A 22,967-nucleotide genomic window follows, 5' to 3' on the forward strand; every position below is an offset into this window, starting at 1 on the left:
ACGAAAGTGATAAACGACGATAGAGGGCGCTGCAAGCTACAACTTCCGGAAATGAGCCTTTAAACCGGAAATGAATACTTACCGGAAATTGAATTAGCAAGGATTATCAATTTCATTCGTCTCACTACTGTATTTGCTCGAAAATCGACTCTAACTGCTGTATTCGTTCGAAAAAATACTCTGAAAATGAAGTTTTTGGTTCGACGAAATGAGACGAATGAAATTGATAAAGTCAGAACAGTTGTCTCTAAAAGTCGAAGGGAAAAGTCACAAATTTTCGTGTCTCGCAGTATTTTTCCATTTTTTTCTCAGAAACCGAGGGACAAAAAAGGACACAGCCCGTGAACTCACACTCCCCGGACCTTCGTGCGACGCAAAACGGTGAAAATTCAGCCAGAATACATCCGAAATCGCCGAAATTGATCGGAAACGAAAAATCAATAGACTTCGTTAACACCACAAAAAAAAAATTAAAATAATCAAAAAAATCTGTGTGAAGAATAGAAATTGTGTAGAAATGTTAAATTTAAATATTTAGAGAAAGAAATCAAAAGTCTGAAGAAGAAAAAGTGAAATGTATCAATGGTAAAGTTCATTGAAGAAAAGCATCGATGACCTATTAATAGCAAATCGCATCTAAAATTGTGAAAAAAAAGAAATTGTTGTAATGAAAATGCGTAAATTTTGAGTGAACAACAAGAACGAGGAGAACTACTTAACTATCAAAAAAAAAAAAAAATTGTAATAAAAATGGAATGTTTACATTAAAAAATTAGGTAGGTACGTAAATCCACATCCAAGAGTAATAAGTTTTTGTTGATTTTATGTTAATTACACTTTTTTTCCGCTACTCGAGTGTGGACAGGATTTGGTTGATATGTTTACTTGCTGTCGAAAATTTTTAAAACTTTCATCGTGTTCCGTCTTGTTTATTCAAGTGTTTGAATTTCTTATTAGAATTTTTTTATTTTGCCAATCAGATTTTTTAATGTATTTTTTACGATTTTTTGTGAGATTATTTTTTTTAGGCAAAATAAAAAAAATTGTTTAAAATTTTAATTATTTTGCTTTAATTTTACAAAAATAATTTTTTATAATTAATTTGAGATTTTTTGAGAAATTATTTAATTCAAAATTATATAAAAATTTCACAAAAAAAAATCTTTTAAAAAAAATCTTAAGTTTTTTTAACTTCTCACAATATTGCATTTTTTATTAAAAACGTAACAATTTTATTTTAAAAAAAATAAAAATCAAGAAGTTTTCAATTTTTCATATAAAAAAATCGCAACTTTGTATTTGCCATGCTTCAGGCAACTCATTCGTTTTCCATAAAAATAAAAAGATAGAAAATCTGAAAAATGTTCTATAAACACGAGATAGTGTAGTGAGCAATAATCGTCTTCTTCCTCCTTCATCATCATCATCATCTCATACCAACTTGTCCTATTTTATTTATAACTCGTATTTTTAATTCATCAACTCAAAGTCTTCTCATATTCTAAGTTTCTTGTTTGTTTGCATCTCTCCATCAAAAAGTATAATTACATCAATTAAGACCGGAGAACGCAGAATGTTATAATTAAATTTGATTCCCTTTCCATATATTTCGTTGCGTGTTTTGTAAATAAAAAAGCGAAAAGTTTCTCTAATTGGGTAGATTGAATTCCATTCCCGATAAAGGTTTAGCTGTGAGATCATGCCGATCCGCATAAACAATTCATGCCGCTACTGTTCTGTCTTATTCTTTTATCTGTAACTATCATAGTTGACACTCAATGAAAAACATTGTAAATTATGATTTGATGGTCTGAGCGCGTTGTTCGAATGCATTGAATGTAAAATCGAATAAAAAAAATTTTAAAATTTAAAGTCCGCAGTAACGAGAACGAACATCTGTTTCAAGCGAATACAAATGAGCTGTTTTCGTACATTAATAATAATAATACAAAAATGTTTTAATTAAGAATTCCTATTTGTATCAACAACACAAGTAAATATACAACAAAAAGCATTAGACACACACAGAGCAAGAGAGAGAGCAACTCCATCCATCCATCCATTTCTGGGCTAATATTAAAATTGTGAGAACTTCATGTTTCGCAATGAATTTTGATTTTCAAAAACATATTTTTAATTTTAATATTTCGTTTTAGAAAGGCGCATTTCATTCAGGACGAGAAAGACAATTCATGATTTTAATCATGAAATTATATCAAAAGAACTAACACGGAAATAAATACACAGGACGAGGCTCCATGGATAAATCTCTAATCAATCCTGCTTATAATATCAAATCTCTAAATCAAAATCTCTTAAGATTATAAAGGATGATAGAAACAGTAATCTTCAAAAAGAAGAAGTATTGAAAGAAAGTTTAAGGAAACTCTGAACATTACTATAACTATAATGATTACCATGATTAGAGTATAAAAGGAAGTTGAAACATTTAATAGTTATTCAGTTAATAAAATATATTTCATACAAAACTCAGATCAAAGGCATAGATCGAACTGAAGCAGTTTGTTGGTATTAACCAATGAGCTTATCTATTAAGAAAACATTCAAAATGTAATCTGCATCAGAATACACATCACTCGATTTCATCGAAAAAAAAAATAAAGCATGAGATTTTTTGATGGTTTCGTATTTTTTAGGCCTAAAGCAGTCGAAAAAACCTAAATTCATAATTCTGGAATGAGCTTCAGTGTTTTTACCCAATTTTATTTCGGTTGGGTATGCCAAAAAGTTACTTGAATATCCCCGATGCACTAATGAATGTCCAAAATCCTAATAGCTCATTCCAGAATTTTTAATTTAGGGTTTTTTTTATTATTTTAGGCCTTACTAACACAAAACCATCAAAAAATCTCATGCAATATTTTTTTTCGATGAAATCATAATACAATACAAATTTTTATTTAACCAGGACTTAAATTTATAATAATGAAATTAATAATAGGGACTTGATTACTTACTAATCATAACATCTTATGCATAGAACTTAATAAATAGTAGATTTCTTATTTGACGACAACTGATGAAATGATAAAATCGAGAAATCTGAATATTTACAAATACATTTTTCAAAAAATGTCTTCAATTTTAATTTTCGAAACACAAATTTTTCACAACGCCCTGACGATTCTGATGAACTAAGTGGTATGTGTGTTTTGATATTCAAAACGGCACGATCATCATCATCGTCATAAATAGCTCCCATTGTATTTTAATTCAAAAGTAGCATTATTATTGTTATTAAAATTTTATTTCAGTTTTAGTTTCTGATGAAAAAAAAGAATGTTCAGAACTTCATTAATGACTGTGCTCGTTCTTGCATCGTTGTCGCTCTATTTAATGGATTAATCTTTATGTCAACATGTGTGCATTTGTGTGTGACAAAACTGCGTCACACAAAACTGTCTCGCTTGCTCTTTTTTTTTCGGATGGAACAAAAGAATCCAAAAAAGTTTCTTATCTTTGTATTAAAAAAATGAAGACGCGCGATTGTTTAGTGGGTGCAAGCAACATTACGTAGTCTCTACATTCAAATAACGACACGTAAGATTTTTTTGATTGCTTTTTTTGCAGCTCAACGTCGTCGTTGAATATGTGAAACGAAAACAAAAAATTATGATAATCAAAAAAAGAGCAGCAGAGGCGGAAGCTGTGTATATGAGATTAGTTCATTTGAAATTCGAAATTGACCTTATTTTCAATTTTTTTTAGAAAAAAATGCTTAAGATGGCATTTTTCTTAATGAAATTATCGAAATTTTAACCATCTGCTTATTGAACGTTCGACAAAAATGAAAATATTTGGTCGTCTATGGAATTTCGTCGCAGTAAATAAAGCCATACCTACAAAAAAAAAGTAATTGAATCATGTTTCTGGAAGCGCTCAAGCGGAAGGTGTGTGTAATGATTCGACGTATTCCGTGCCGTGAGTAAAGAAACAAGATCAAGATTAGCATTTATTAGTATTATGTCTAAACAACAACGACGAAGTATAACTGATAGAGAAACATCATCATCGTTTAATCTCTCTTTCTTTCGTTTCATTTCTACTGAGCAAGTGCTGAATAAAGTAAACTTCGTTCGTATCAAATATCGAGGAAACCATAGAAAAAAATGTCCTCAATAAAAAGTGATGAAATGAAGCAAAAAATTCTGATGATTTGTGCCTTTTCCGGAGTTCAGCAGAAAAATTTACTATTTCGAGTGCGCTTACTTGCATTTTAGTTCAACTTCGTTCTAACGAATCAATCATTTGTAATTTATGACCCATAAATCAGATTCAATGCAGTGTAAAGGTGCAGCTTTTAGTATAGCAAAAAAAAAGTTTGTCACAAAGTAAACTGCTAAAGGGGTGACAGAAAAGGACGTTTTTGTTTTTTTAACACCTTTTGGATATTTCTTTGAGCTATTAAGTCAAGTCAGCTATTTAATTTAACTTCAGTTTTTTAAGTCAAAAATTTTAAATGACTGATTCTTTTTTGAAGCAAAAGCAGAAAAACAAATTATATTTTTACTTTTTATTGAACTTAAGCTTAAGTCGAAGTTTTTTAAGTCAAAATATTTTAGATTCTTTTCTTCAGGGTCGAAAAAACTTTCGAATTTTACTTTTGACTTTTTACTTTTTAAGGCTTAATCTTTAACTTGAGTAAAAGTAAAAAAAATATTTTGACTTAATATGCTTTTTAGTTAAGCTTAAGTTAAAGAATAAATGACTTTTTGAAGATTTTTTCTCAAATTTTTGCAAAAAAAAATTGAAAAATTTTCTGAATTAAGTCAAGTAAATTGACTTAAATCGAATTGAAATTGACTTTTACTTAAGCTTAAGTCAAAAGTCAAATTGTTTCGACTTTTGACTTAAAAGTTTTTTCGACCCTGCTTTTGTTCAATTTTAAGATAAAATTTCATAAGTCTTCAGTTTAAGTAAAAAGTTTAAATTAAAAGTTTGTGTTACTCAAAAAAATTTTTGATCTAAACTTAAGCCTAAAGGAGGCTTAAAATTGAATAAATGAAATTTTTGACTTAAAAGTCTTAAATTTTAAGTTAAGTCAATTAGTTTTTAGCTTTTTAACTAAATTTTTGGAAAAAATATTTTTTTTTTAATTTGAAAAATTTTTTGAATTACCTACTTTTCAAAAATAATTTCACAAATTGAATTAACGATTGACTTAACTTAAGTTATTAATTTAATTGACTTAACTGAAGTATGTATTGGAATTTTTTTTCAATTTCTTTTTTCACTGAACCATAAAAATCACATAAAACCATCAATATGTGTAAACTAAACGCATTACGTGCATCCATTTGTGATTTGAAAGTGTCACAATTAACTGATGGACAAATATTGCATTTCAATTCAGGTAGGCAGGCACAACATCCGATTATATCAAAAAACTAACAATACATAACAACACAACCTTGTCGGTCATTGCTTGTACAACAACAACGAACCATCCATTAGTATTGGTTCGATCGTTCAGCCAGAATTTGATATGATTCCATACCTAATCACTCATTCATGAAGCACAAATATTTGTCGTTGTTTTTCGTTTCGTTGTCTGTTATGATTTTTCACCACGTGAATCGAAATGTACGCAATTTATCTTGATTGTTTCCCTTTTTCCCGTTCGTTTGCTTGTTATTATTTATGAGAATGGATAATTTGCTGCCGCTGGTTTGTTTTTCGTTACATAATCGACCTTTTTCTGCACTACACACATGAGCGACAATTTTTCATAAATAATGAAAACGGAGTGAAAAACGAGAGGAAATGTTTTTTAGGATGAATGTGTTACATAACACTTTACACGAAATCCCAGGATGGAAATTTTCATCATTTATGCATAGAAATTACTGCGTGAAAAGTAACAGCAATCACAAAAAAAGTCAAAGAAGACGAAAAATCCTTTTATTTTGCGGTAATGACAGAATTTTAATGAGAATTTTCAGTACAAAATAACTTTTTCACGTTAAAAGCCAAATAACGAGGTGAAACCGCATGTTTCGTTGCAATAAATTATTTTAAAATAACTTTTGATTTTATCAGTTTGCAATAAAATTAAATGACCTTCTTAAAAAATGACGATGCACAACAAACAAACAAAACTCACACAAAAATCAGATAAATTTTAAGGGAATATTAGAACGTGCCTCGGCATAAATTTATCTAAGTAATACTTTCATTTTCCGTTTTTTTTTACATAGAAAAAATTTTTCACGTCGCATCACGTATAGGTAATGAAACTCTCAGCTAACAACGATTATTGCGGACCATATTTGTAAATAGTATCGGTAAATAAATATTTATAACGAGCGTGGATTCTTTCGTGTGTTTAGAGATGCTGAAAAAAATAAAATAAAATAAAAAGACATATAAAGGAAAGGGAAAGTTCGAGATGAATGAGCAACTGAACAACAATTGAGTAATCAAGAAAGATATTGTTTCAGTAGTTAACACAAAGATCGGTTTTTGCATTGCAACACGCATGTTTAGATGCTTAGAAATGGATTTAAGTTTCATTTGGCATGAAAGTTGCTCATGAATTTATGATGGAATTTTTGAAGTATTTCTATTCTATTTAGCAAATTTAAGCTAGAAAATGATAAATTTTTAAACCTTTCTGACAAAAATTTATCCATTTTGACTTAAAAAAAAGTTTTTGAAAAAAAAACGAACTAAAAAGTATAAAACAAGAGCCTTGTGAGAACATAGTTAAAAAAAGTGTTAAGTAAATAATGTAACAAAAATTTTTATTTAAAGGATTTATTTTAGAATAAATGTTAATACTGACGTAGACTGAAATAAATCCTTTAAATAATTTTTTTTTGTTATTTTTAAATTTATTGTTTTATTTTGTTAATTTAACAACTCTTTTCGAATTTGTTCTTACAAGGCTCTTGTTTATTACTTTTTAGTTCGTTTTTTTTGCTGTTTTTTAATTAATTTTTTTTAAATAAATTTTTTAATTATTTTTTTAATATGATTTTTTAATTATTTTTTTTTAATATTTTTTTAATATACCTACCTATAAATATTTAAAAAAATTAAAAATATTTAAAAAATTTTAAATTAAATTAAATTAATTTAAATTAAATTTAATTAAATTTTTATTCAAATAAAAACAGGAAAAGAAAATTTTTCAGATTAAATTTTTTAGTGGTTTAAAGCTATAAAATTATTAAAAAAATTATACAATAAAACTTTTTATGCTCTCTTTAATGAATGACGCCAATATTTTACTTCTTAAACTTTGAAGAAAAAACAAGCCCTACAAAGTTGTTGAAAAGTACCTTTTTTTCTTCTTCAAGAAACCCCAATTACAGCCAAAAACCCTTGCGCGTGCTGCATTTTATTATTACAACACTTCACAATTGTTATTATTACATCTGTTTCCTTTTTCCCTTGTCTTGCTCTAGATACCTTCGTTCAAGGTCGTTCTCGACTTTTCCTTTATAACAAAAACAGGTCTCGCATGCCGCACCATAAAGCCAAAGTACGCTACAATGTTAAACATTATTTAGGGGTTTTTGTGTGAAAGTTCGACGCGATAATCATAGTTCACGACACGACACAACACACTACGCCCCGTTTCGTTGGACGACCGACAGGCAATAAAGCAAACAGCAAAAAGGTGTTTTTTTTTCTTTCGGTGCAAACTACCACACGTGCAATGAACGTGAAATGGACGTAACCATTTTACACTTTATAATTCAAATTTGTTGCTACTGCTGTCGATCATTAACATTCTATGCATTTCACTCCAATTTCTATTAACTCGTTATTTATATTACTCTCTGCGGCGAACCAACCCGCATGTTGATGCTTTTTTTCACTCAAAATAAAATGAATTAAATTTTAATTACGATTTAAAATTTTCTTGTTTTATCCCGGTGGTTAATAAAATACAGTAAAAATTCTAAAAATAGACACAAATTAAAAATTAATTAATAAATTTCTAATAGATTTTTTTTTAATTTTTGATTTAAAAAAATTAAATCGCTTAACTTTTATTTATTTTTTAAATTAAATTTAAAAATTTTAATAATTTTTTTAAATTCTTAATTTTAAAATTTTTAGTTTATAATAAAATAAAATATTTTTTAAAGAAATTTTTTTTTTTATTTTTCAAAATCAAATTTTTAAATTTAGTGCATATTAATAAAATAAATTAATTAATTTTTAAACTAATTAAAAAAAAAATTTTAAAAGGATTGACCTAAATAAAAAAAAACTTCAAAATAAATTAATTTATTTTTATTTAATTAAAAAAAATTAAAAAGTATTTATTAAATTAATTTTATTAATTAATTTTTTTTTTTTAATTTTAATTTTAATTAATTTTTTTTTATTTTATTTTATTTTAAAAAATTATTTTTTTTTTATTAAAACAGAAAGAATTAAATTTTTAATATTTATTTAATTTTTAAATTTTTTAAAAAAATTTTTCCTTTTAAAATTTGATTTTTTTTTGACTTAAAAAAAATTAAATGGCTAAATTTTAAGAATTTAACCAACTAAAAAATTAAATTTTTAATGGAATATTCACTGTAGTGAATGACTTTTGTGAGAGATGGACCATAAATAACATTCCACTTGTCATAAAAAATGTATTTTTTATTAGTTAATGTCCGGGGGATCGGTAATCAAATGCAATTGAGTTATCATCTGATGAGTGTCTGGGTCGTCTCCAAAACATATAAAAATAAATATAAAATTTGATAAATGATTGTAGTTAATCTCAGACTCTTTCCACAGTCCATCGTCATGCGTCGTCTTTTTGCTTGATTAAGGAGTTTCAGGCAAACGAATCACTCACATTTATCAAGTAAACTCTGCGAAAAGTGGAAAAGTTTTCAACAGTTGAACGAACACTCGAGTAACCGAACAGACGAAGATAAATGAAAAACAAGAGGAAATTTTCTGATTGGAATTTGATATTTGAAGTGAGTTTGAGTGAAATGCCTCACAAATGAGAAAATCATCGAAGCTGTTTATCGGAATGCATGACAACATTGAAGTAACGACTTTTTGCTGCTCGCAGTTACCTACCACAGACATAGTTCATGACACGATTGAAGGACGTGTCGTCACATAAAATCTCTCGCATCTCGAAGTATGTGACGACGTATAAACTACTGCGACAAGACGACAAGTCAAGAAGTCGACGAAATTTCATCATCGCTTCATCATTAACGGGAAGTAGTATGTAGGTAGTTCGTTTATTAATTTTCCAGATCAATCAATATTGATTGCCGATGAGAAATTTAATTAAAAGTTCATGAGACTTCTTCTTGTGTTTTGTTGTTTTTTTTATTTTTAATTAATTAGTCGTTGAATTAATCGTTTACACAATTTGTGAGACCTTCGGGGCAAATGTATTAACGAATAGTTGAGGTATTTGGTATTTATTAGATATTTTACAAATATTGTGAAAAATTGTTGTCTCGCTAATGAATTTTACAATTTTTAGTGATAAAAAAAATAAATTTCTATGTTTTTCATTAAAATGGGGGAACCCGCCGTGGAAATTTTTGTAAATTTTATTAATTTTCGCTACTAAAGATGGGTTGAAATTTTTATGAATATCCAAGAATTTTGAACATAAATTGCCTAAATACCTTCTCTTGACTGATCTTAATAAATTACAAATATTTCTTTAAACATTTTTTAAGTGAGTTACAAAGTTCATATGGATTAAAAATTTGAATTTCATATCTAAAGGTTAAAAGTTCAAAAATTATAAGTTTTTTAATAATTTTTTAATATTTTTAATTTTTATATTTTTTTTAATTTTTTTTTATTTTTTATTATTTTTTAAAAATTTTTTTTTATAATTTTTTAAAAATTTTTTTTATATTTTAAATTTATTTTTAAATTTAATATATTTTTTTAAATTATTTTTAAAATATTTTTTTAAATTTTTTACAAAAATTTTTAATTTTTTATAATTTTTTAAATATTTTTTTTAATTATTTTTTTTTATTTAATTTTTTTTTTTTTTTTATTTTTTTATTTTAAATATTATTACGCTTTAAAACCGTGAAATGTAAAAAATAATATTTTTTTTGTTTTTAAAAAATCAAAGATGAAATTTCCGAGGAAAAACTTCTAAAAACTAAATAAAATTTTTTTTTTAAGTGTTTTACTAAATTTCTGTTCAACAAAACTAAAATTTCTTTCAATATCTCTCGTAAATGTCAGTCTGTCCCATATTTTCTAATAAATTTCTCTCTAAAATGTGAACTGATCACGTACAACTCGGATGCCTTTACATTTAAACGAGCATTTTTGTCATAAAAGAATTCTTTGTTGTAATATTTTTTTATTTTTATTTGAAGCAAGTGTCATCACGATCAATAAACGATGTCTGCAGCAGCAAAAACAGCAGCTCGTTGCTAAAAAAATACAATATTTGACGAGACACCAAACTAAATAACTAATCAATATTCAAACAAATGAATTTTCGTTGTTTGCTTATTAAAAAAATGCACACAGCTGTTCAAATATTGATTGAATTGCTACATTATTCGTCTGAAAACTACTTATCAGATAATTAAAATTTTGCTCATGACCGATAATCGCTTTAATTTAAGTAAACACAGACAGAAATGCAAATTTGTCAATAAAAAAAAAAAACAACAAATTGCGTAACTGAGAATTTTATTAGACGAAAAAAAAAATTTTTTTTTCGGGACAAAGCAATTTTTATTCATTTTGTGCCACATTTTATGCTTATAATCGCCTCTAATGAAGAAAAATCACGAAAATCAAGCAAAGTCACTCAAATAGCAACACAATAAATTCGTTCGTCAAAAAATGTAGGTAATAAATAAAATGAATGGTCGTCTTGATTTCCGTCCAAAACTTGAATAAACGTTGCTCGTTGCCGAAGAACGGCGACGAAAAAAGGACTGCCAAATTGAAATTGATTTTCTATTCATTTTCATTTAACTTTCGGCACCGACCGTGGTCTGATGTAATAACAACAAAAGTTGACAGCACTAAAAAAAATATTTTTCGGTCCTTTTTTCGAGAAATTTCTTTCTTTTCTGATGCAAATAATGAAAATAAATATTTAAGTTAAGAGGATGACATAAAAGTTTTTCGAGACAGACCGTCGATGATTTATGCAAGAAAAAACCACTAAATAAATGAAAGGAAGGAAGAAGGATTATTTTTGTCGCTTTTGTAATCGATCATTTTTTTAAGCTGCTTATTAAGTTCATTTTTTGTTGTGCGGTATGGAATGGACCTGAAAAAACATGACATCGACACTTTTTTTTTTGCTCCATGTCAAGCATCTGACAAATTTGGCGTTTAATGAGATGGCAAATAATTGGCATGCTGTTTTCATCTCTTTGCAGCGATACAGCAGAAAAAACTGCTTTTTGTCATTTGAGAATATTGGGCGTGGAGATTTTTTTTTTTTTTGACATAATGAGATGACAAGATAGCGATCAATGAACTTTCTTTGTTAGAAAAATTGTCAAGGGCCTTTTCAAGGACGCGATTTTTTTTGATAAAAATTAATGTTTTTACTTGTTTTACAGGTTTTTTGATAAAAAATTATTTATGAATTTAAAACAAAAAATTTTAAAACCTTAAATTTTTGTAAAAAAAAATACTAATTTTTTAAAATAATTAATAAATAATAAATTAATTAAATTAAATAAAATAATTAAAAATTAAATTAAATAAAATAATTAAAAAATAATTTAAAATTTTAAATATTTTAAAAATTATTTAAGACTGAATTTGATTTAAAAAAAATTAAATTATTAAAATCATTAAAAAATTTGAAAAAAAATAAATAATTAATTGATTTAAAAATTTAAATTAAATTCATTAATTAAAAATTAATTAAATTAAATAAAATTAATTAATTTAAATAAGAAATTATTTAATTAATTAATTATAAATTAATTATAAAATTAAAAATTAATTTTAAAAAAATATTAAAATAATTAATTAATTAAAAATTTATTTTAAAAAAATTAAACTACTTTTTTTTATTTTTTTAAGATTTATTTTTATTTTTTTTATCAATTTAATATTGAATTAGGTCTGTAAAAAAAAATAAAATATAATTATTCTGGTCTTCAGAGACAATAATTTTTCATAAATTAACATTTTAAGCCAAAAAACAATGAAAAATCTCATCTTTTCAAAATTAAATGTCTCAAACCTCAACATAAATTGATTATTTCAACTCGAAGAAAGGTCACAAAAAAGAAATATGATATGCTTGACGCACTTTGGTATACCTTAAATGCGCCTAAATCGTCCCTCGAGGAAAAGATAATCCAATTTTTGTGTTCTTTCACATAAAAATATGAAAATGTCAGACACAAAAAAAAACTGAAATATGAGAAAGATCGGATCTTCAAACATAAAAAACATTTTTTTTTTTGGGTCATTATTCATAAAAAAAATATCTAATCAACTTTTCAGAGAGAGACAAGCACAGAAGTCTCATTCCAAAAAGTCATTAGTCATTCGAACAAATTTACCGATTGTGTCAACATTAAGTGTCCTTAATGTCACACTCGTGTCACTACATTTAATTCTTCTGCTTGAGCTGCCTCGCCTCGTGTCTCCGTGCCATAATAACTACTTTAAAAAACTTACTGTCTGTTTTTTTTTGCCTTCTTCCCTTTTGGTGCTTGCTTTTGTATTATCAGTCGATATTTTGCGCTACAGCGACACTTTTCGCTTTATCAGCAAGCAACATTTTAATAGGAAAGAATTAACTTTGTCTGAGAGACACTCGTTCTTTTGTGCGTCGTCGTTCGTAGGTGATTGCCTTTAAGCCGTCGTCGTCGTCGTAGCTGGAATACCTGTTGTTGTAGAGTTAACAATTCTGGGTAAAAATAAAACTATGTCTGCAAATAGACAATATTGCTCCGTAGAGAGAGAGAAGAGACACGACAGACAGTAAAATGGAAAACGAGAAGGAGGAAACAAAGTGAAATGCTAAGCTATAAACTCGAAGTAGGCAAACATGTTGTAAACATTCTATAAATATGTACATTTTTTTGCCGCATTTCGAAGAAAATTGAGAAAAAATTTAATGATGTTGTCTGTTTCACATAAAAAATGGAAAAATTGAAGAAAATTCAGGGAAATCCCGGAAAAGCAGGGAAATTGTGGGAAAATCTAATGAAAACCTATGAGTTTTCCGGAAAGTTTTATAAAGTTCAATGCAAAACAGCAAGCAAAAAACAATCATATGTTAAAAGATCCGGAAAATTTTAAGAAAATTCATGAATTTTCCGGGAAATTTTAGAAAATTTGATACATTAAAAGTGTTTTATTAGTTTTTTATAACTAAAATTACAATCAAAAGTCAAAAAAATTAAAAAAAAAAAATTAGAAAATTCGGAAAATTTTAAGAAAAACTATAAATTTTCCGGAAAATTCAAAAAAAAAAAAATTATAAATTTTTCAGAAAATTTTTAAAAATTAAATAAATTTTAAGTTGAACAAAAGTTAGATAAGAAAGTCAAAATATTTCAGAAAAATCACAAATATTTGTAAAAATTACGAATTTTCCGGAAAATTTGGGAAATTCAAAAAATTTTCGTAAAAATAAAAATCATGATGATGAATCAAAAGAATTTCCATAAAAAAAAATTCAATTAAATATTTTTAATTTTTCGAAAAGTCTTGGAAAATTTATGAAAATTTTTTAATCAAAATGGAAAATTTTTAAAAAATTAAAATTCTTGAAAAAATGCAATTTTACCCAAAAAATGCGCTAAAGTTCATACTTTCACAAAAAAAAAAATAATTTTTCATTATTTTTCCGTTTCTCCTCTCCCTCACTGGCTTGATTGTTATTACTTCTATCCGAGAAATAGAATGTTATTGCCTTCGTTATTACGCCGCCGACCCATTCAGAAGGTAGTAAAGCACGAAAAAACAAATAAAATAGCAAGAGGCAGATAATCAGACAGTGAAAAACTAGCGATTTATGAGATGTTCTTCTGTTTCTGATTTGCTGATTGTTCTCGTGTCTTCCATTGTGTGCATGAATAATGGAGTAAATATTGCGCGTGCACTCAATTCGAATTTGTGTTGGTCATGGAACGAACCACTTCAATCCCAAAATAATTCAATTTTCATTTAAAATCGAAATTTTTGTCATTTTCATTGAAAAAAATAAAATAAAATGTTTGTCCTTCTCTTGTCACACACAAAAAACTAAAAGCTTTTTCGAATGAATTTTCAATTTTCCTTTTTTTCCTTTCTCTTTTCAGCGAGACTAACCACCATCATCATCATCATCATCATGACAACAAAATAATTCCGCCGCAACAAAAGTAGCTTATAGAATTTTTTTCTGTATTCCACGAAAAAGAAAATAGCGACATGGAATCCGGAGATACGGCAACGCTTCCGCTTTCGAGCCGAAATAGCGGTGAAAGAACGTCGCTCATCATGCCACAACGCCCGTGCTCGTTATTTAATGCCGAAAAGGAATCGCTTTCGTTCCCCATAAATCTCGTTGGTGCTCCGCCCGAAGTCGAGCAACTCATTGAACATATAAAGAGCGTTGCTGAGCAATTTTTGTACCATTGGAAAACTTTTCCTATCAGTGAGTTTAATTTTTTTCTCTGAAATTTAAGAAAAAAATAATTTAAAAATTAAATTAAATAATTAATTTATTAAATTTAATTTTAAAAAATATTTATTTAATTTAATTTAAACTTTAATAAAAAAAAATAAAAATAATTAATTAATTATTAAAAAGATAATTTAATTAATTGAAATTTTTTTTATTAAATAATTAAAAAAAATAATTAATAATTAAAATAATTGAATTAAAAAAATTAAAAATTAATTTAAATTAAATTATTAAATTAAATTTAAATTTAAATTAAAAAAAAATAAATTTTAAAAATTATTAAAATAAAATTAAAAAATAAATAACTAAAAAAAAAATAAAATAATTAAAAAAATATTTTTTAGACCTTCCAGCTCCTTTGACCCCAACTCCGGCAACAGGCACAGTTAGCAGAAAACCACGTCCCATCAACTTGCGTGACTTGTTTATTGCACCGCCCTTCGATGAGCTTGACGCTGTTGCTACCGATGGAACGGGCGAGCCACGTAGACTGACAAATTCTCAACTGCGTGCCGTTCGGGAAAAAGGGTGAGTAGCAATTTCCTTTCGTTTTCGTCAAATACTTAGACGCTTTGAACACACAATCCCCAGCTTTTACTAAAAAAGTACAAAAAAAATTAATAATAAAAAATTTATATTGAGCAATCACCCTTTAAATAAAATTTTCTTTTCTGTACCAAACAACAAAAAAAAAACATAAACGAAACATTTTCCTTTAAATATTCGATCATACAAAAAAAAAAAAATACAAAAACTCACCACAAGAAAAAAAAATCTTTGCAAACACATAACAAACTCTGTGTATTTCTGTAAAGCTTGCAAAAGGAAAAATATGGAAGCAAACCGAAGAAATTGAATTGGGAACAATTAGAATCGATACGATTTACAGGGTAGGAGGAAATACTTTAAATTTTCTCTCTCAACGCTTCTTTTACTTAAAAAAAAAAAAAGAAAAATCGTCTGAAATTATTTTCATTTCCTTTTAAGTACTTATTTTTTTTTCTAATCAATATTCAACAAGTGAATAATTTTAATAATTTATCGCTATGATTTTTTGATGTCATAATTATCGTTTTTTTTCTGTTTCTGATGATATGTTGTCTTGTACTTGTAGAGCAGAAAATGTTTTTTTTATTATTTTTTTCTTGTTTATTTCTGATCGTGTCATGTAATATTCAGTTAAATTCCGAGAATGTCTCGTTCATTTGAATAATAATTCAGGCATTTAATGTTTGGGAAATGAAATGCTTACTTTCGAAGGAATTTGGGGTTGTTTGTTAAAGTTTTTTGACTGATTTGTGGCACGTTTTCTCTGTTTCGGGGAAGTTTTGAGGTTTCGTACTGCAGAAAGCGTAATTAAATATCAAGGTTGTTCAAGGACTTTGGTGAAATTTTTACCTGTAGATTATTTCTTATGAAATTATGAACTATAAGTATTTTTTTAAAAATTAATTTGAGAGCTAACTTTTAGACTTTTGAAAAACTTATCAGATTTTAACAGATTCAAAGGATATTTTATCAAAAATATGCAAAATTTTAATAAAAATCTAAATCTGACAAAATCTGAACATTTTTCATCAAAATTATAGTTCTTCTAATGAAAGAGCTAAAAAAAAATTTGAGAGCTAACTTTTAGAAAACTCATCAAATTTGAATAGACTCAAAGGATTTTTTAAAGTAAATATGTGAAAATCTAATTTAAATCTAAATCTGACAAAATCTGAACATTTTTAATCAATATTATGGTTCTTCAAGTGAAAGAGCTAAAATTTTAATTAGAGCTAACTTTTAAAAAACTCATCAGATTTAAACATATTCAAAGGATATTTTATCAAAAAAAATTTTAATTAAAAAAAATGACAAAATTGAACATTTTTGAAGTATTTCATATGACAAAACTAAAAAAATTTAGAGAGCTAACTTTCTAAAAAATCTTCAGATTTTGTTAAACTCAAAAAAATTTTAATTAAAAATGCATTAAATTTTATAAAAATTCTTTATAAAACTGACAAATTTCAAGAGTATTTCTTATGAACTTTTACTAAAAAACAATTTTCGGTAAAAAATTTAATTAAAGAAAAACAAGTCGTCTCCATTTAAAAAAAATGAAAAAACAAATTATCAAAAAATAAACAAATCGATTGAACAAAATTTCAATTCTGGATCATCATCGCAACAAAAATGAATAACTAACACATTTTTAGGCCATTGATCTCTCTCATTTGCCGTCTTTCTCTCGGATACGGATGATTCCATTCCACTTAACGTAATGAATATGATTCCAGTTTTTATAGTTTTTTTTTTTGAATTTATGACAAAAATAGAAAAATTAACAATTCCATAACACCTGCAGTCCCATAATCAGCATTTTTTCTCGTTTATTTATATAATTGACATCATCGCCGCTGTACAGTGAATTTCATTCAACTTTTTAATATCATTAATTTTATCTTTGTCTACCTTTTAACTTCTACTTCTCTCACTTCACACACAGAATTTGTGTGTCTCTCAGTAGTCTTGTTGTTGTTGTTGTACATGTGAATGTTTACAAAATAAGGCCAATTATAATAATTGCCATTCTCTATTAATTGTAAGTTTTACAGGAATCCTTTATTGCTGCTAATAATGCAATTTGATCATGATAATTAAATATTTTTTCTCTTTTTTCTTCCTTCGATTCCGTTTTTTCTTTCATTTTTTTTCACGTCTTTAATTTTTTCGCACTCTGTCCTTGTTGTCATGAGCATGAAATTAGTGTTGAATGTCCTCGATAGTTGTTTATTTCAATTTTTTTCCAAGAATTTTTAATAAAATTAATTTTTTTCCATTTTTTTCAGGGAATTTGACGTGCCGAGTCTCAATTTTCCGGGACAAGTGCATCGCTGGCGTTTATCTCAGATCCTGCAAAAAGGCACTGAGCGCACTCATGACTCTTTACTCTCAGATTTGGCGTTGGCGGCGCGTTTTCTCGTCGTTACTGCCTGTGCTCGGTTATATGGCTCCTTTTTCTCCGTTGCTCAAGCTGCAAAAGCCCTCCTGAAAGGTTTCATGAAACTTTTGGACATCACAGTGGGCGTCCCATCGCTCGTCGCCCACAATTTGGAGCAAAAAGTGAAGGAAGAACGTTGTCGATACTTAATTGCGGAGCTCGTTTGTCGCACCGAATACGAAGATTGTCTCGATTCGCTTTGTACGTACGTGCGACGACAACTGCGCCGTGCCACGATGGAAAAATTTGACGTTGAATGTGATACAACTGCCCAACCAGTCCCCTATCTTTTCGTTACGCCAAAGGGACAAGACATCGATTTGAGACTTTTTTCGCGTGACATTATGCGAAAAGCGCTGCCTATTTTAGTGCAGATTCTGGAGAAAGAGACACGCGGATGGTTTTTGCATTTCCGCGAACGACTGATCGCCGAGCTGCGCGAAAAGAAAATGTCTGATGCCGAAATCGAGGAAGAAGTCAACGAAGCAGTGATGAAGGAATATTTGCAACGAGTGTATACCTCGATATTGAACAATCCAGATTTGGCTGAGTTGGGAAGCGGCGTGCCACAATTACTCGTACAACAGGCGCAATCTGTCGTTATAATGCACAAGTAAGATTTTTTTTAGGTTTTTTCTCAAAAAATTTCGAAATTTTAATGAAAATTTATTGTAGAGCCATTGAAAAGGTGAAAAAAGATTTGGAAAAAGCCAGAAATGAACAAGAGAAACTTTTAATCAAAACACATCCCGTACTGTCTCGCATCGCGCCATGGATGCGGATGAAATTGAGAATTGCCGAATCGTCTCGCATGAGTAAAACTATCTTTGCAGCGCACGAGGAAGCTCTCAAAATTTGTCTGAAGCACAATTTACAGCAAACTGTCTACTTTTTGAATCGTGATTTAGCATTTTTAAGAGATGTGAGTATTTTTTTATTCTAATAATAGGAAAATATTTAAAAAAAATTAAATTAAAAATTCATAAAAATACAAAAATAAAAATATTACTTTTATGAGATTTTATGAATTTTTTTCCTAAATTTAAAAAAAAATTTTTTTCAAATTTTTAAATTAATTTTTATTATTTTCGTATTAATTTTTTATTATCAAATTTTTTACAAAAATTAGGTATCTTCGTTAAAATTTTTGACAAATTTTTATATTTATTTTTTTTTTTAATTTTAAATTTAAAAATTCCTCATTTCAGGTTAAAATTAAAAAAAAAAAATAAATTAATTAATTAAAAAATTTAAATAAATTTTTTAAATTTTAATTTTTAATCTAAAATATTTTAAATTTAATTTTCAATTTTTAGTCAGGAAAAATTAATTTTTTTTAATTTTTATTTCAATAAAAATTATTTTTTCTTTATTTAAAAATAATCAAAAATATTTTTAAAAAATTATTTTATAAAAAATTATTCAAAAAAATGTCGAAATTTTTTCTTAGACAAAAATTTCAAAATAATTTTGAATCAGAATAATTTTTAATATTTTTTTTAATTTTTCATCCACAGCGTGAACCCATTTTACTGAAAGAACTCAAAAACGACAAGACTCCAACGCGAAATTTCCAATGGGCGATCCGCATTTGGTCCCCCAAGTCGTGGATCATTCGTCGCAGCTTTCAAGGGCATTCAGAAGTCATTCCCACAGTGACGTGTCAACAAGCAACCTCCATCGTGACACCCCGTTCTGACCCAAGTCAACCAGTTTTTCTCGTGGAAAAGGACATAATTCGAACAACGACGACACGCTGGCCCCTATGGCGCGTCATGAATTTAGTGCAACGTACATGGACTTGGACCTGGAACACAATTTTCCTGCTTGGCGTCATTGTGCCATGGTGCAGTCCTTTGGGGCTTCGTGCTTTGTTTTGCGTGAAGCCTTTCATGCCGGATTTGGAGTTGTCGCAAGTGAATGGAACACTTTTTCCCAGAAAAACGAGTATTACACCGACAATGGTTTCACGGCTCGTTGAATTGTGGCGCCATATCTCAAAAGCTCGCACGAAATTCGAAACGGAGCCCGATACTGGTTTCATTGGCAAAGGAATTACGCGACAGCTGAATCGATTGTACAATTATGTCATAAAAGGATTTCTCGGGACTTTCATGATTTTGTTCCTGTTTCCTTTGTTGTGCATCGTCGTTAGTGGCACGAGCATATTTTTCGCTCTAACGGCTCCATTGTGGATTCCCTTTGTCACAATCATCTTGCATATCTACATAATGCTCATTTATGACATCGATTGCCCGGATGACAACCGAAATCGCTTCGCCATTGTCTTTGAAGCCATCGGATGGAACATTTTGGCGCAAGGAGTGCTTCAACCGATTGCTGCTCTCTTCGTTGGAGGCATCATTTGTCCATTTTTATCTGTTTGTGTCTTAATTGGTAAGATAATTTCCTCTAAAAATTAATTTTTCTAATTTTTTTCAAAAATTTCCACAGTTGGCTTCATTCGATATTGGTTCCGCATATTCTGGGATTCGGTTATGTTCCATTTGTTCATCAAAAAAGTCGGGCGAATTCCCGCTTCTGATGGATTTGCTGTACGAAGGATTGCTGGACCCGGATTATTCCAAGATTACTACTTCGCCATTAAGCCAGAACAGGCTCTTGCCGCTTTCGAAGCTAAAATGGAGCTTGATGAGCTTCAGGCGTACCAACATTCGATGGAAACAATCATTTGTCAGCCTCAAAAGGATTTCAGTCAATTTGTGGAAGCGTGTTTTGGTCCGTTTTCAGCGACACTCGCCAAAAGTGGTCCGTATAAGAATCTGGAGCGCGAGGCACAAGACTTGATGGTTAGTTTGCATGAAAAACTCGAGAAGAGAAGACGAGAATTGCAAACAGGATTGACGTCGCAAGTTAAAAGTCGTATAAAATTGAATACTGTCGAGCTGAAGGTGAGATTTTTAATGAAAAAATATAATTTTAATGATTTTTATGAAATTTAGATCGCCATTCAACAAGGAGCGCATATGTTGGAACGTTTCTACCCAAATCACGTTATTTCTCGACTTTCAATGGGCGAAGATGAGTTTTGGGATGCAAAAGTAAGATTTTCACTTCAAATTATTGACTTTTGTCCCCTTAAACGAAACCATGAAACTTAAAAAGAATTTAAATTTTTTGAAAACAAAAAATAATAAATTTTTTTTTAGAAAAAATTAGTTGGAAAATGAGTTCAAAAGGAAAATTTTATAAAATTATCTATTAAAAAATTTTTTTTTTTTTTTTAATTTTTTTTCAAAAATTTTAAGCATTAGAGAAACAGTTCATTAAAAAATCAAATTATTTTTTTAAATTTTTTTTTTTTTTAAATTTAAATTCAAAAAATTAAATCTAAAATTTCAATAATTTCTAAATAAAAATTTGAAAATATTTATAAAAAATTTTGAAAATTATTGATTTTTTCACTTTTATACAAAAAAAAAAAAAAAAATAATTAAAAAAATAAAATTTTGAAAACATTTTTTGTCTTATCGATTAAAGCACTCAGAAAATTTATTTTAAAAAATTATAAAATTTTTTCTGAAAGTTGAAAAACGTAAAAATATTAAATAAAATTAATTAAAAAAATTAAAGAAAATTCAAAAAATGTACGATTTCATGAAAATTCAAAGAAAATAATTTTAAAAAAATCAAAAATTTTCAAGAAGCTTTTAATTTTTAAAAAATTTAAATGAAAACTTGAAAAATTTATTTAGGAAAATTTTGTAAAAAAAAATTAAAATTCGGTAATTTTGGTCTAAATTGAGCACTTTTTGAACTTTTTTTGAGTTTCATGATGACTTTTCTGTCTAATTGATGAAATTTTATTTATTTTTCTTTCATTTCAGGGTCTCTCCGTTGGCGATTGGGCAGGATTAGCAGGTCTAATTTACGCCGACATCTTCGGCTTGGACTTTTTAACGCCTCTCAGCGACACCGACACGCAATTCAAGTTAGAGCCACACACGCAACTGGATTTAGTGCGATACTCCGAGATGGTTCAAAGTGCAAGCGAAATCATAAACGGACCGGATCTCTTGGGCAACGTTTACACACCACGAGGCAATATCCAAGTTCATTCGCCATATCTCGAGGTAACAGCATTCAATCCGCGCTCTCGTCTCGCCATCAACACAAACAAAACGGAGAAAAAAGACACGACAGCTGGTTTAACGACGCCTCGTGTTCGTGCGCGACGCACAACGCTCCCGCAAACCTTGAAACGCGTCACTTTACGTCCCTGGAAACGAAAACAATACGAAAATATCTTCATGGAGAAACTCTTGATACCGCTTCCGATACCGCATCCCGTGCACATTGCCATTTCCATCTACAACCGCGACAGTGACAGTCCAATTCCGCTCGAATGCGACGTTTGCGGCGACATTTTGAAGTCCATCGAGGATTGTCAAGGCGATATGTTGGCAGTTAATGCAGTTTCTCGGTTCCGTGGAGGCGGCGGCGCTACAGAATCAAGCATTGACTCACTTGATTCGCGTTCTCAGACATCTGGAGATACACGTGATAGCATGGATATCGTTGGAAGCACAGATATCGGATGCACAGATACGCTGCCGTGCGTCAATCGAACAGAAACTGTCACTATCACGTCGCCCCAAACAGCAGATCGACAAAGTATCGGGAGTCAAGGCGGTGCAACGCCAACAGGCAGCACAAATCAACGCAGTTATCAATGGACTTTGAGCAGTTGGGCAGGCAATCGACGAAATCGCAACGGACAAAATAACACAGAGACAGTACGAGTCGACTTGGCAAGCCCCGAAGATATTTCGCTTGACACCGATAGTACGAGAGTAGTTTTTAGTGCGTACGGAACGACAGTTTAGATAACAAAAAAATATTTACAATCCACAAAATAATTAATCAATGCGTAACAAACATACACCGACAACTATTTCTGAATCAGAAATTATTTAAAATTTTAAGAAACGACACCACATTAAAAAAAAAAGATATTTGTATAGAAAACAATGAATTTCAAAACTGCTCTCTCACACTTCCTTTTATATATTATATTTAAAAAAAATATAATTAATAATATTACATAAAATTCTATGTATATGTAAAAATAAGTGTAAATATGATGCTTTTTTATCATATTTTTTAATTAATTTATGTTAAATATTTTTAAAGATTTTTTTTTATTTGAAATTTGTATATAAAATATGTATAAATTTAGGCTTTTTAGTGATTTTCGTGCATTTTTATTGTAATTTTTGATTCCATTTTTAGCATCTTAGAAACAAAATTTTGGCTCGTATCTTTTTTTATGGAAATAAATTTTGTTTGGCAGTATTATTCTAGATAAACGAGCTT

General features: G+C 28.5%; 1 protein-coding gene across 5 annotated transcripts; it reads left to right on the forward strand.

Moving 5' to 3' along the window:
* Positions 1–265: 265 nt before the first annotated feature.
* Positions 266–22,964, forward strand: LOC134837994 (uncharacterized). Of its 5 annotated transcripts, none has more exons than XM_063853418.1 (11): positions 266–780; positions 14,274–14,611; positions 14,986–15,169; positions 15,457–15,531; positions 17,479–18,243; positions 18,306–18,552; positions 19,148–20,027; positions 20,085–20,542; positions 20,594–20,692; positions 21,479–22,454; positions 22,831–22,964. In XM_063853418.1, exons 2-11 carry the CDS (start codon positions 14,386–14,388, stop codon positions 22,869–22,871), a joined length of 3,951 nt encoding a protein of 1,316 aa, XP_063709488.1. In that variant the 5' UTR covers positions 266–780; positions 14,274–14,385; the 3' UTR covers positions 22,872–22,964. The 5 variants fall into 5 exon arrangements, with proteins under 5 accessions (XP_063709488.1, XP_063709487.1, XP_063709489.1 ...); XM_063853417.1 differs by having other exon boundaries at positions 266–776; XM_063853419.1 differs by having other exon boundaries at positions 266–776; positions 21,479–22,725; positions 22,831–22,849.
* The last annotated feature ends 3 nt before the right edge of the window (positions 22,965–22,967 follow it).

This window comes from Culicoides brevitarsis, chromosome 1 (genome assembly GCF_036172545.1).
Source record: "Culicoides brevitarsis isolate CSIRO-B50_1 chromosome 1, AGI_CSIRO_Cbre_v1, whole genome shotgun sequence".
Taxonomy (NCBI): domain Eukaryota; kingdom Metazoa; phylum Arthropoda; class Insecta; order Diptera; family Ceratopogonidae; genus Culicoides; species Culicoides brevitarsis.

Excerpts from the sequence above, each read along its gene's own strand:
- LOC134837994 (XM_063853418.1), top strand. The coding sequence starts at position 14,386 with ATGGAATCCGGAGATACGGCAACGCTTCCGCTTTCGAGCCGAAATAGC. Across the intron at positions 15,532-17,478 it reads GAATCGATACGATTTACAGG|GGAATTTGACGTGCCGAGTC; the intron begins GTAGGAGGAAAT and ends CATTTTTTTCAG. Across the intron at positions 22,455-22,830 it reads TAGTACGAGAGTAGTTTTTA|GCTTTTTAGTGATTTTCGTG; the intron begins GTGCGTACGGAA and ends GTATAAATTTAG.